Genomic DNA, 14,938 nt, shown 5'->3' with positions numbered 1-14,938 from the left:
CAGCCGAAGCAACATGGCGGTAAGTTGTAGTTTTAGGCGCTCTCTCTTTCATCCTTGTTGTTGAGTTTGGACGTTTTTAATCTGACTTTTTATCGGTAGTCGATGCCAACAGTCACCACGGCTTCTGCTGGTACCTCTTCTCCTAAGATTGTACAACAAAAAAATATTGTTGACATGTTACAAGATGTACAGAAGAGGATTCAGGTTAGCTCTGTGATCTAAAGCTTTGAACGAGAGGTCAAACCGTTTTCTGCGAATACCAAAGGTGTAGACCTCAGCTTCATTGTTTTAGAGATTTTCCTGTTCTAAAGATAAAGCTTAGTGGGTCTATTTTAGTTATTTTTTGTAACAATTTGAAAACTTAATTAAAGCAATAAGCTTAGTCCCTATTTTGTGGCTCATCCTCGGTTTAAAAATCTGCCAAACTCACAAGTGTTGAAAAAAAAGCAAACAAGAGGTGTCAACTACAGTTGAACAATAATATGCGAGGCAACAAAAGGTAGAAAACGAGGAAAATTGTCACAGTACAGTAGGTTTTACACAGAGTATTGTCCATTTTTGTTGAAATTGACCATACCAGGGTGCTGAAGCTATAAGTCTTCAATATTAAGTATCTTTGGCTACACTTTTTCAGAAACATCCTGGTGCTAGTTCTTGTAATCTCAGAGGGCAACGAAAATTGACTATTCTCTTGGTCAAGGCAACAAAGTTTTGACTTTCTGGATAGAGTCTATACAATATGCGATCCAGTGAGGCATGCGAGGCAGACGTGCGAGGCATGAACAAAACATACGAGGCATGCAAGGCATGAACAACCCCAACATAAACTGCTAACCGTTAAGCTAACCGGGGAGCTATTTAAGCTAACCTGAGTGCTATTTAGGCTAACTGGAGTGTTTTTTAGGCTAACCTGAGTGACTCACACGTCTGCCTTGCATGCCTTGCTGGCTGGCAGATTGTGCATCCCCTTCTGGATAGAATTTTGGCCGATTCTGGCAGTGAAGATCCTTTTTTTTTCCTGACTCTGAATTTGATGGTGATGAAGACTCCAATGAATGGGAAGATTAATGAAGGTGTTAACTCACAGGAGTAAAAATGTGCTGCAGTGAAAGGGTTAAGGAACAAAACACCAGAAAAATCATGTGACATGGTCTTTGCAAGACAATTATTTTTGTTTTTAATTTTTTTTTTTTTCATTCTTCTTAGATACATAAGTAAATTGTATATGAAGTCACTTGGTCACTTCACTGTAACTCCATGTCTTATATAATGAGACTTTTATATTAACCAATAACATCAGTATCGCTAAGGCCTGGTTCAGACGCCGTACTTCACATGGGCCGAATCAAATTCAAATTTAGACCGACCCAAATTATTAATCCCGGCTGAATTGATTCAGATGCCGAACTTAATTCAGCCGAAATAAATACACTGAAGCGTATTATGACTGAAGAAAATTGTACATTTGTAATAATTTCTGCATTTGATTCAGCTCATGTGAAGTACGATGTCTGAATCAAAGCCGGTCAGCCCTTATTCCCGGCTGAGCCGATCTGAATTTGATTGGCCGCTCTAAATTGATTCAGATGCCGTACTTCTCATGAACTTATTTCATTGAATATGCATTTATCCTCAGTTGCTTTTAATTATGTGTCAGGTTTTTTACATTTTAACTTGACAATAGTGTCATGGAAATGTTGAAACATTGTTTGTTTTTATTATCTCATATTCTTCTGATGTAGATTTTTGTCAGTTACTCAACCCAGACCCCAAACGCCATAACCATATGTGTTAACCCTTTTAACAATCCCCAGGACTGTCTCTTCTTAAAAGAACAGGCTTTCCTCAGGTAACTCCTCTCTCCTCCTCCCCACCTCCATCCCGCAGAGAGTAACCCTTTTTTTAAGGTCTCCATTCAAAACAGTTTGCCAAAATAATTACCTCCCTCAAATAACTGCTGAGCTATCATCCAAGATTACATGACAATCAAAATGAATAACGTTTGGTATCCTCAGAGGAATATTGTATGCTTACATATATATGTACCTGTACGCAAAATACTAACTTGCTAACTTGATCTTTTCTGAAATGAATTTTTCTCACAGCATGTTTATACATGTGCAGAAAGTCAGTATAGTTTGATCACTTTATGCATCTTGCTTGTATATTTCTCCATTTCTCATTCATTGTTCATTGATTTTTTTCCTTAGTCCCATGGACCTGGTCCTTACACTAATGAGCAAGCTAAAGAAATTGAAAGACTAAAAATTATTTATCACAAATTAAAGACAGAACATGACAAGGTAAACTTTTTCATATTATATTATTATAATTAAATTGCATTTAGCAAGGTTTAAAGGTTGGCACACACAAGGAGTCAAGTTCTTGGGAAAAGTCCCTTGTAGTGTTCCAAAAGGGGAATGGTTGTAGGGACAAATCTTACAGACAGTTCATACCAAGAGACAAGCATAATTTTTAGAGGTTCTACCTTTTACATACGCATTCTGATTGTGATGTATGATGTCCGGTAGAACTCTTTGAAGTCTTGTCGCAAATGCTTTTGATCCGATTTTAGCATCAACATTGATCAGAGAAATTGGTCTCCAATTACAAATTTTCCTCTTATCTTTCTCTTTCTTTTCTATTAACTTGATAATGGCTTGTTTTTGAGAGTTGGATAGTTCATCCTGATCATATGCGCAATTTAGGCCATCCACTAATAAGCCTCCTACTGAGTTCCAAAAAGTTTTATAAAATTCAGCGGTGAGCCCATCATTGCCTGGTGACTTGTTATTTTCAAATGACTGAAGACAGTCAAAGCATTCTTTAACGGACAGTGTTCCCTCACAAATGTTTTTCTTTTCAGTGGTGAGTTTGGGAATTTCTGGTTTATGCAGGAAGGAATAACTTACATTACTAGATTCAGCGTTGGCACTATACAGATCAGAGTAAAATTGTTCTACTTCTGTCATGATTGTTTTCGGATCTGAAGTGAGATGACCACTACTTGTAAAGATCTTTCGAATGCAACCGTTCTTTCCTCTATGAGATTCCAAACCCAGAAAGTATTTGTTGTTTTTCTCGCCTTTTTCATACCAAGTTGCTCTGGAGCGAATTATTGCACCTTTGGAGAGATAAAGAATGCGCGATTACCCGCCTTCTTTGCTGCTGTTAGTTTAGGCATCAGCTTTTTTCTTCTTTCAACAATCTCCGTTGGGAAATCTGGCGAGATTCCTATCTTCTTTCCTCGTAATCTAGTTGCCCTATCCATTACTCGCTCTCTGTCTGGATAACGTAAGAATCGAGCGATGATTTGCCTTGGTTTTCCACTCAAGTTACTCCTAGGTTTGCCTATTCTGTGCACTCTCTGGAATTCGATCTTGTCGGTGTCTTCGATGCCCAGCTCTGCTTTCATGAAATTAACTAACACCTCTTGTGTGTCATCCTCGTCTTTCTTCTCAGGAATTCCATGAAATTGAAGATTTTCTCACCGCTGATACACTCCCATATACAGGTTTTCTTGTCTTAGAGTCTCCATGTCTTCTTTTTGACCCTCCAGTGTGTTTTAAACTCTCAACCTTGCTGTTGAGAAACGCCATTCCTTTGTCTATTTCGTTGACCAAGACCCTTGTCATTTCGAATCTGTCTACTTTCGTGTTTACCTCTTTGATCTTTTCGCCGAGGCTTAATTGACGTAGCTTTCTAGATGGTCGAGCTTCTTTTCCATGTCATTCAGCTTCCTTAATACAGCGTTTAACTTTGACAGTAGGTCTTCTGCCATTTCAAACACCGATTGGATTTCGTCGGACTCAGCTTCGCCGACCGGTCCAAATTTGGTTTTCTTATCTTCAGGAGAGTGACAATCGCCTTCTGATGAGTCTCCACTGCTCTTTTTATCTTTTCTCTTGTAACTTAGAGATATCTCTGCCATTTAAATGACTTTCCTCCGCCATTTGCTCATCGTAGTTAACGGAGCTCACAAAAACACAGCTACTCCATGTTAAGCCCGACTCAGTCTCTATGCGTATGTAAAAGGTAGAACCATTCTTGATGCTGTTCGTACAATTGATGGCATTTTTGAGTGTACAAGGAGAGAGAAAATCAATGGAGTAATATATTAGTTGCTATCGACTTCAAGAAAGCCTTTGATTCGATAAATCATAAATTCATGTATAACACTCTCACCGGTTTCAATTTTGGCCCATCTTTGATTCAGTGGGTTCAGACTTTTTACAAGAACATTTCTAGTAGCGTTATGAATAGCAACTATACCACAGGACCATTTCCAATTCTTAAAAGGAGTCAGGCAAGGGGACCCACTCTCTCCTTACCTATTCATCATCTGCCTAGAAGTACTCGCCATTAGTATACGGTCAGACAAACAAATAAACAAATACAGGGTATTTTAGTAGATGATGAAGAGATCAAATTAGAAATATTTGCCGACGACCTAACACTTTTTCTTAGGAACCAAATCTCTCTTAACCCCCTGTTTAACACTGTACAACAATTCATGCTTTGCTCTGTGCTCGAAATTAACTATGACAAAACGGAAGTCATTCTGTTGGGCAATCAGAAAAACACATCTAAATACTTAGCTGTCTTGAATACAAACATTAAAGTTAAAAAAGCAGTCAAAAATCTGGGGATTCATTTTACTTATGATAGAGGCCTATGGAAAAGTTGAATTTTGATGAAATTCTTAAATTGATCAAGGAAAAGCTTCAGTTTTGGAACTGGAGAAATCTTACCATCCTTGGAAGAATACAGATAGTTAAGACATTTGTTATTCCTATTTTTATGTACAGAGCCGGTTTAGTAAGTGTTAACAAGGATGTAATTAAAGAAGCCAATAAGATAATATTTAAATTCAACTGGAAAGGAAAAAATAAAGTCAAAAGGTCAACCTTAATAGGCAATGTAGAAAATGTTGGTTTGAAAGTGCCACATTTGGAATCAGTTGTTAATTAAAAACACAGCGGATCATGTGCTGTAAAAAGTTAGCCGAAGCTCAACCAAGCAGTTGGGAATTAATCTTTTTGCATTACTTGAAACCAGTTGGTGGAAATACATTCCAGCTTTGAGTGTGCTCCAACTGCACAAGCAAAATTCGAGGAAAAGTTTGGTAGGGCAAGCTTCAAATGGAATGAGATCTACAGATTACCTTTTACAGTAGCTTTTAACACAAAAACGCACAAGTTTCAGTACAAAATTTTGAACAGATTGGGTTGAAACTGACAGCATTGTGTATGTGTTGTGGTGAAGAGAGCAAATCCCTTGAGCATTTAGTCATTTCATGCTGCATAACAGAGAGGTTTTGGCTGGAATTTATTCACTGGTGCAATAATATACACATTGAACTTGAAAAACTATCTGAGGTAAATAAGCTTTTTGGAATTTGGGGCAGAAAGGAGGATTTTCTCTTACTTAACCATCTACTAATCATTGCCAGGTAAAATATTTACGATTGCAGATTGAAGCAAAGTTATTCACCCGTCGCTGAGATTATTTATCTCTAAAGTTTATTATATTTATCAAATAGAATTTAAGATCAACAAATTCCCCAAACATGAATCCAGTTTTAACCGCAAATGGAACAAGTATATCACAAGTTTAAGTACTTCATAGTGGCGCCATGTCTTTATTTTTTCCCATTTAGTTACTTTTGTTATCAATTCTATTGTTGTTATTTTATTTCGCTGCCATCTAACCTTTTGATAATGTAAGTAGATGTATCGTCTTTTAGGTTGTATGATATTTCTGTTAAATACATATTGTATATGCCACAATTTATTAATTAGCAAGTTTCGTTTTGTGCATGTCCGTGTTTAAGAGTAATTTATTATATTGTAAGTAGCGTAAGTATTATTGTTAAGTAGTGTAAGTAATATGTTGTGAATAATAATAATAAAAATTAAAAAAAATAATAATAATAATAATAATTTTTAGAGGAAAAGTCCATGGGACCGGTTCTTTCAATTCAAACCAGTTTGAATTCAAAGGACTGGTAGCATAACCGAACTAAGTGCACTTCAGCTTGTGTTTTCTTGTTTTAGCTCAGATTCACAGAAGTTTTTGCACTTGGCCTTGATTTCCTTCAGGAAACATTTCTCCAATGTTGTATCTGTTGTTTTGCGCTTCATTTTGTGATAATAATGGAAATCTTACCCATAATTATAGGTTTTTATTGCCCAGGAAGTACAAAGCAGCAGATGAAACACTGGAGCAACATTTCCTGAGGGAATTCATAGCCAAGTGCAAAAACTTTTAGTGAATCTCAGCTAAAACAACAAAATGTGATATTTATGCTCCCAGCCGTTCAATTCATGGGACAAGTTATGTAGACTAAACAAAGTATTGAGAGTTTATCATTGTATCAGAGTTTGTCATATCTATATTGAACATTCCAGACATTGTTCCATATTTTTGCAGTCAATCCACGTCATGCATGACCAGCATTTCTGAGAATGAAATGGCCATTCGAATTCCTCTTTGTAATGTATGGCATTTGAATGGAATGTTGAACATTTATCTGGAAATCTTTCCGAAAAAGATGCATTAACTGAAAAAAAAAAAAAAAGATTAAAAAAACTTGGGAAACAATAAGAATTGTTATTCTTGAAATACTTAATGCTCTAATGTAAAGAAAAATTCAGAGCTTCATACTGTCAATAAACTAGGGAAACTTCTACAGGGACTCTGAAATCTCATTGGCGATGTTCAAAACTGACGTGTAAATTTCAAAACTTTGTTCAAATTTCAAAAACACCAGCCATGCATGACATGGACTGACTGTAATGATGTGAAGGTTACACCACTTATTTCATGAATCACACATTTTCTTTTGTTATTCAACATCCTTTATTTAACTTACATACTTCATGAATATTAAACTAACTGAAACGAGGGATTTATACAGATAAATCCCTCATTTACTGTATAAATCCCTCATTTACATTAGCAGTACTGCGAGAAACGCACACATCAGGTTGCTTCTATTGTTCTCCGTTTCTCACCTAAGTGTGACCGTACTAATTAGCCGGCGTTTGTCCCCTTGAACAAAGGAATAATTTCATGAAATAAGTCAGATAAATGCCTCGAACGTCGGTATTAATCCATATACATCCATATACATTAATACCTCCGTTCTCGGTGTTTATCTCTTACTTACATGTATCAATAATTATTTACAAGCTGCTTGAAAATGTCCATATTTTTCTTGTTTTCCAGGCAATTCAGGAAGGGAAGATCGCTGTGGTGAGGACCACAGCTGTTATGACGCCAGTCACACAGGTCGTGGTGCCTGGTCAGACTGCAGCAGCGCAAGGAACTGTTCAAATGGCAAAAATTGCTCCTGCTACCACAGCCCTTCCAACCCAACTGACCACTGTCCGTCCTGCTAGCACTATAACTGCTGGTGTACCTGTAGCTCAACCTGGTTCAACTATTACAAAGACCATTCGTCCGCAAACTTCCTTGCAACAGGTACAGCAAACTCATAATGTAGTGATCAGTCCCGCAAACATGCAGAAGATTCAGAGACCTGTTGCTGAAGTAGGTGAGTGGCTAATACTGACAGTAAAAATTAATTCCAATATTACAATCCCCTCAGAAAATGTAAAAATATACCTAAATAAATTGTCTCTAAAATGGCTGTGACTGGCTTAATACAATGTATGATGGATGAACCAATAGACCTTTCACTCTATATAGAATAGTTTCTTTTAGAATTTGATATTTATAGCTTTAGTGTCTATAGAGTGTTTTCACATGACGTCACGGCGGCCATGTTGGTGTCCCAAAACAAAGAAATGGCGGCCATGTTGGTGTCCCTAACTAAACCTCTGGGAGTTGAACTCTATTTTTATGCAAATACTTTCTTTTGTTTAAGTAAACCAGCCGGTAGTCACGTGAATGAAAATGCTCTATATAGGATCATGTTTTTATTATTAGCTTTAGTGTCTTTTTAGCATCATAGTTATGTAATTGTTTTGTTATGTAAATGGCTCACTGGAAGAGCATTTTTATTGAACTGATACAGTCAATAAAGCTGCTTATTGCCCAATACAAGCCAAATGATATTCTCCGGAGAATCCATCCTTTGTCATTTTGGAAGGAAAGAATGCATGACAGTGTGAATATGACCAATTTTAAAACAGACTACTCCCTGAAACACTGTCACATGGTCTGTAATGGGGCGACAAACCAACGAAGCAAAATTTAACAAGGTCTATCGAAGGATTGAGAGCATAACAAACCTAAATGCATTTCAGATCACATTTTGTTATTTTAGCTGAGATTCACTAGAGTTTTTGTATGTGGCCTTGAATTTCTATAGGAAACATTCCTCCAATTTTTTATCCGCTGCTTTGTGCTTCATTTTGTGATAAAAACCTATGATTATGGGCAAGATTTTGCTTTAATCACCTTATTTGTCAAAACAAATGTTTGCATTACTGATGCTGGAATATATTGACTATTTAATAATAAATAAAAACTGATATGCCTGGTATTTGTCTACAGCGCAAATGAATGTGAGTACAGCACCTCAAACTGTACAGCTTCAGGTGACTAAGTCAGCAGTCCAGAATGTTACACCTGGTCAGCAGATAGCCGTCAGAAGCATTGCGCAAACACTGCCAAGCCAGGGATTAAAGCCTGTTGCCACTGCCTCGGACAGGCCAGTGCAAGGTTTGTTGACTTTACAATTATATCTAATCAAATAATTTTTGCACGCCATAGTTTTTATTTTTTAGCTGCCTCGACATTTAATTCTTTACCTCTAAGTCTGAGAAGCATTAATTCTAATTTTTATTCAAGAAAGCCTTGGACGATTTTTATCTGTAAATTTTTACTGTAGTTCTAAATTAGTGCATGTTTTGCTTTTACATATCAGTTCTTAATTATTCTTATTTGTAAGTTTTTAATTCTTAGTCGTCAGGACCCTGTTGATAACAGTATTCTATACTGAAGGGTTATCCTGGATAAATATTCGATTATTATTATTATTATATTATTATTATTATTATAAAATTATTTAATGAATATCACTGGCCATTTGTAGCCATGAATGTCTGGTTTATCAACAGAGGTGATAAGGAAATCTGGCCGCCATAAAGAGATTTGAGTACTGATGGTTTGAGTGTTAGCTTTGTCAGAGCAAATCCATCACATTTGCTCTGACAAAGGGCTTGTGTTCAAAGCATAAGCACTCAAATCTCTCCATGAAGACCAAATTACCCTATCAACTTTTGATAAAACCAAACACTTTGGCTTGAATGTTGGTCTAAATCCTAACAGCTGAACCCAGTGACTAGCTTCTTCTTATGTTATTACTTTATAGTGACTCAAGGCACCCTTCAAACTGTTACTCTTCAGAGGCCACTGGTGCCAAGTAAATCACCAGTTAACATGCCAATCACCCTGGCTCCCTCAGGATCAGTGTCGACTGCTGTGCCGACAGGTGGGCATGTTACAAACATTGCTCCAGCTCCTGTTGCGTCATCTGCGCCAAAGGGGCTCCACAGTGCAACACAAGCTGCCGGTATAGTTATTTGAGTTAATTTTCCATTAACTACACACTTATAACAAACTTTTTTTTTGTGAGTGTTCCAATTAAATTTTTGTATTTTTTTTTAATCATAATCTTTGGATGTGAGAACACTGATTTTGATTTGCAGGGATTGGACTCCCTGAATTTTGTGTCTTTCTCAACTTCTATATTTTCATGAATATGTGTTTGTTTGGTTTGGTTGTGTTTTGAGGAAATCAATGAAAGGTCATAAATTGAACTTTCAACACTCATTTCTATTGTTCTCCTTGACGTAACCCTGGAAATTGCCCTAATGTATGTAAATCTTTCATTTTCCTGGGTAAAATATTTTGGTCTCGTGCTACTGCCCCATGTTGCATTAGTAGCACTTTGGTGCACACTGCTAGTCTTTGAAAGTATTTAATAAATGGTTACAGGCTAACAACATGCCAAAAGGTTATGTACCTACATGTAGTTTGCTCCCACTTATAACCAGCTGCTGTAGATCTATAATAGTTTCTTATGGAGTTGTTCTTTTGTTCTTCACATAACTTTCCTCAAGGTTGTGCCTGTAGGTCCATAACAAGCTTTACCATCTTCAAACACACATGTGTTTACAATAATAAACAGTCTAGTATTTATCACAATCTAAGCTGCTTGACAGGCTATCAATCAAAAAATCAATGACTAAAAGGCATCCACGCTTATTGAAAAGTGTTATTCTCAAAAAAGCTGAGTGGTATCAATAATGGCAACAGAAGAATCCTCCATCTTTCGATATTGAGCTTACTATCTAATCTTTCCTTATCAATCTTTATCACCTATGTTTTAATTTAGCTTCAAGAAATATTTATCACGATAATGGCACTTAGTTCCTGGAACTGGATTATTGATTAATCATTTCTTTTTATTTTTTGGGAAGCAGCCTTGAGAATGGATACCAGCAGTCCGGAGCAAACCCAGGTTCTGACCAAACGACGACTGCAGGATTTGCTGCATGAGATCGATCCTCGGGAACAAATGGATGATGATGTGGAAGATGTAAGTTGAAAGGAGCTAAGGGATCCTTACCCTCCCTCACAGAAACTCTTTTGGCTCGTCATGCAATCTTGGGTGACTATTGAAAGATTGCATGACAAGCCAAAAGTGCTTCTGCAAGCAAGGCTAAGGGATCCTTAGCATCAAGTATATCTTTGGATTTTTCTTTTCTGCTTACACATACAATCATGAGAATGATGTGTTATTCAGTCAACAACACAGACATACTTGAAAAACAGAAATCCGAGTTCTAACAGGAGTTGACCCAATGACCTTCTGATTAGTATTTCGGATGCTCTACCCCTGAGCTACAGGAGACGCGTGGGAGCTAAGGCCATTAAACTAGGTTCATGGGACAAACATCCTGCGTACTGCCAGGATTGGAATGTCATGCGCGGCATTTGGGCAATGGAAATAACTGATTGAATATTTTAGGCCTGGTGAATAAATGAGAAAGATGTATTATTCAGTAAATGACACAGGCATACTCGGAAAAAAATTCAAGTGCTCCTATCAGGAGTCGAACCTAAGACCTTCTCATTACTATTTGGGATGCTCAACCACTGAGCTAAAGAAGACTCGTGGGAGCTAAGGCCGTTAAACTAGGTTCATGGGAAAAACATACAGTCATGTTCCTGTTGATGCCATAGAATTTATTGCAGGAGATGAGATAACTACAGTTAAAATATACACTTTAAAACAACGCCAGGGTTAAGATTGGCCAAAATCTTAAGGACGTGTTAAGAATATGCCTAGGGTGAGACTTGATAAGAACATTGTTCCTTAGTCCTCTTGGTTTGCAAGGTGGCTTTGGTCTGAGTAAATTAATGCTTATTTACCGTACAGTGTAGCCTAAGCACAGGCAATTATTTAACCTTGAAACCACTGCAATTTAGAAGAGTTGCAAAAAGCAATGCTACATCACTCAGTAGCAGACATTAGACAGACGCCAAAGAGGTTGGAAGTCCTACTGTTTGTATCCACTGTTCACTACATGATGTTGATCAGTATTCTGCTTGCTATGTAACTCAACATTATAACTAGGGTCTAGTTGTTTGAAAGTCAATTAATTCTTATCCCTGACTAAAAATTTACCTAGGTTTTCATCTCGCTCATTAAAAAATGTTTCTAAGAGCTAATTTTAAGTTAAAGGTAAAGAAAACTTTAAGTCAAAACTCTGGAATAAAAATCTTTTGGAACAATCAATATTAATTGGTAATTAAAGTTGAATCAAAGTTCACGGGCCTTGAACAACTGTTCCCAGCTGCTTATAATAATGCTTGCTATCGAACTGTTTTCCTCCTTGTAGTTGTTGCTGCAGATCGCAGATGACTTTATCGAGAGTGTAGTCACAGCTTCCTGTCAGATTGCCAAGCATCGGAAATCAAACACACTAGAAGTGCGCGATGTACAGCTACACCTGGGTTTGTATCACACTGGATGCATTAACCATGTGCTTCTAACCAAATTGTCAAATTTAACTAAAATTTCTACTTAGCTAAATACAAAATAAACAGCACCACAGGAAAGTACTGCTCAGTAGCTCTCATTTGAATGGTCACACTTTAGGATTTCATCCACAGACTCAAAAGTTAGAATCTCCTTGTACAGCCTAATAAACAGCACCACAGGAAAGTACTGCTCAGTAGCTTTTATTTGAATCCTCGCACTTTAGGATTGCATCCACAGAAACGAAAGTTAAAACCTCCTTGTACAGCCTAATAAACAGCACCACAGGAAAGTACTGCTCGGTAGCTTTTATTTGAATCCTCACACTTTAGGATTGCATCCACAGAAACGAAAGTTAGAACCTCCTTGTGCAGCCTAATAAACAGCACCACAGGACTGTACTGCTCAGTAGCTTTCATTTGAATGGTGACACTTCAGGATTTCATCCACAGACTCAAAAGTTAGAACCACCTTGTACAGCATAATAAAGAGCACCACAGGAAAGTACTGCTCAGTAGCTTTCATTTGAAATTGCATCCACAGTAACGAAAGTTAGAACCTCCTTGTACAGCATAATTAACAGCACCACAGGAAAGTACTGCTCAGTAGCTTTTATTTGAATCCTCTTACTTTAGGATTGCATCCACAGTAACGAAAGTTAGAACCTCCTTGTACAGCATAATAAACAGCACCACAGGAAAGTACTGCTCAGTAGCTTTCATTTGAATGGTCACACTTTAGGATTTCACCCACAGACTCAAAAGTTAGAGCCACCTTGTACAGCATAATAAACAGCACCACAGGAAAGTACTGCTCAGAGGATTTCATTGGAGTGGTCAGTTTAGGATTTCATTCATTCGTTCAAGTTAGAACCACCTTGAAAAGCATTATAAACAGTACCACAGTAAATTACTGCTCAGTAACTTTCGTTTGAATGGTCACACTTAAGGATTTCATCCACAGACTCAAAAGTTAGAACCACCTTGTACAGCAGAATAAACTGTACAATAGGAAAGTCCACCACAAACTCACAGAATCACCACAGGAAAGTGCTCTGATTTCTTAGATTCTTAGAAGCTTTCATTTGTCTGAATGTTTTACACAAACATTTTAACCAGACACACATAAGTCAGAACTTCTTAAGTCATCACATTTTTAATCGTACGTGTATTGGTTGAAATTATAGACAGGTCTTGGAACATGTGGATTCCAGGATTCGGCAACGATGAACTTCGACCATTCAAGAAGCAAGCTACAACGGAAGCCCACAAGCAGGTTTGTACAGGAGGGGCAATATTCAGAACAGAACGGATACTTTTGGATATTTTAGCCGGGGTGATCCCTTCAGCATCAATGGGAGCCGCGACTATAAAAGGACGATTACATAGCATTGAGGAATAAAAGTCTAAAAAGTTAAAAATCATGCACTGAAAAATTTAAAACTATACCATAAAAATAACTATTTTTAAGCAATTATAAAAACGACGCGACCATTGTAATAAAATGACTTCTTAGCCGATATCCGGGGTAGAGTTGCGCCTCATGAGTGAAGAACTTTCCTTTGAACTCTCCCATAAATGAGTTATAACATACCGGCAAACATTTCTGTAAAGTGTAATTCAACCCCCTACATTAAGTGAAGATTGCAGGTTGCCCAGGGTTTGTGCCCCCTAATATCCGAAAAAATAACAAACAAAGCGAAAATATTCATGGTGATTAATCACAACAGACGAAGGACACAAAGAACCGATCAGAACTTGGGGTAAATACACGTGACTTGCACCAATTGCCCTCTCTCACTTTTTCTCGCTCCCTCAATCACATCTCTGATTTTCTGAAGTCGATTCCGATGAAAATTCTTAGGGATGTTGGCAGATGATGGAAGTGTTAATCAGTTGCTAGAGTTGCGATCAGTCGTTATGATTCGTGCATACTCTTTAAAAGAATACATACAGAACGGGCAATGTTTTGTGCGACCTTAGATTTGTTTCCCCGTGAACAACCAGCTGCTCTCGTCTTGAAACTTTCTTAGAGGGACCCTGTCCAATTTTATAGACAGGCTACAGTAAGTACGAGCTTGCTTCACACTGTTTTTGTTTCTTTTTTCTTACAGAGGTTGGCATTAATTCGGAAGTCAATGAAGAAGTAACAGAGGGATATTATTTAGAGAAATTGCTCTCGCTTATTTTATTATAGAGACTGTTATTTATACGTCATCATACCTCATGGAAGCAACAAGCTACGTTGAATAAGGCTCTACTCAGCAGGGAAAGCATTTAGACAAAAAAAAACGTACATTTTGTGCGAAAAAAACCCTCCAAAAAACAAATTTTCTTGAATATTTTAAGTATCTCCCACCAGCCTGGAGATCTCTCTTCCTTTTATGTACAGAATATGCTGAAATTTGTTTAAATTCTCTCATTAAAGTTTTCAAAGAATCCCAGTGTTAGTGTTCCTCACTTATTGTTTCCCTTTGAGCATGCTGACCTTGAAAATGCCGTCAAGTTGAGCGACAAATAAGGATGAAACTGGCAAGCAATCCCGCATACCCTCAATCTCATACCCAGAGTCCTCAGGCTCTTTAGCCAGCGGTTGGTTGCCAGGAGAGCCCAACCGCTGGCCAGAGAGCCTGAGGATTCTGGGTTCGAGATCATCATCATCGTCATCATCAATCTTTATTTACCCTCGGATTGTAGAGTAGCTTAATGCAGCTAATATCTCCGAGCATTTTCCCACCCAACCATCATAATATACGCACAAAGACCAGACCACAACACCGGGAACTACGTCCCCTACTCTTTGCGAACAGTGAGTGGGTTCTTTAACGTCCCACAGAGTTTGGGAGACCCTCCTTATTACAGGTGTTGGCTCGATCGAGTAGCGATTCTCGCCTTGGTCATTTTCTTGTACTACCGATCT

The 14,938-nt window shown here is 37.7% G+C and overlaps 1 protein-coding gene and 1 pseudogene across 1 annotated transcript; one reads left to right on the top strand and one right to left on the bottom strand.

Annotated features, from left to right (window-relative positions):
* On the top strand, positions 1-14,462 carry LOC146474383 (uncharacterized). Its single transcript, XM_085116974.1, has 10 exons — positions 1-19; positions 100-204; positions 2,211-2,303; positions 7,231-7,558; positions 8,524-8,691; positions 9,344-9,544; positions 10,458-10,573; positions 11,880-11,994; positions 13,206-13,294; positions 14,133-14,462. The coding sequence occupies exons 1-10, from the start codon at positions 14-16 to the stop codon at positions 14,166-14,168; spliced, it is 1,257 nt and encodes a 418-aa protein (XP_084973100.1). The 5' UTR covers positions 1-13; the 3' UTR covers positions 14,169-14,462.
* On the bottom strand, positions 2,355-5,951 carry LOC146474384 (uncharacterized; annotated as a pseudogene).
* Positions 14,463-14,938: the final 476 nt, after the last annotated feature.

This window comes from Pavona decussata, unplaced genomic scaffold (assembly GCF_977016875.1).
Source record: "Pavona decussata unplaced genomic scaffold, jaPavDecu1.1 SCAFFOLD_89, whole genome shotgun sequence".
Classification (NCBI taxonomy): domain Eukaryota; kingdom Metazoa; phylum Cnidaria; class Anthozoa; order Scleractinia; family Agariciidae; genus Pavona; species Pavona decussata.
The sequence above is the reverse complement of the archived record's forward strand: the minus strand, read 5'-3'. Positions and strand labels throughout refer to the sequence as shown.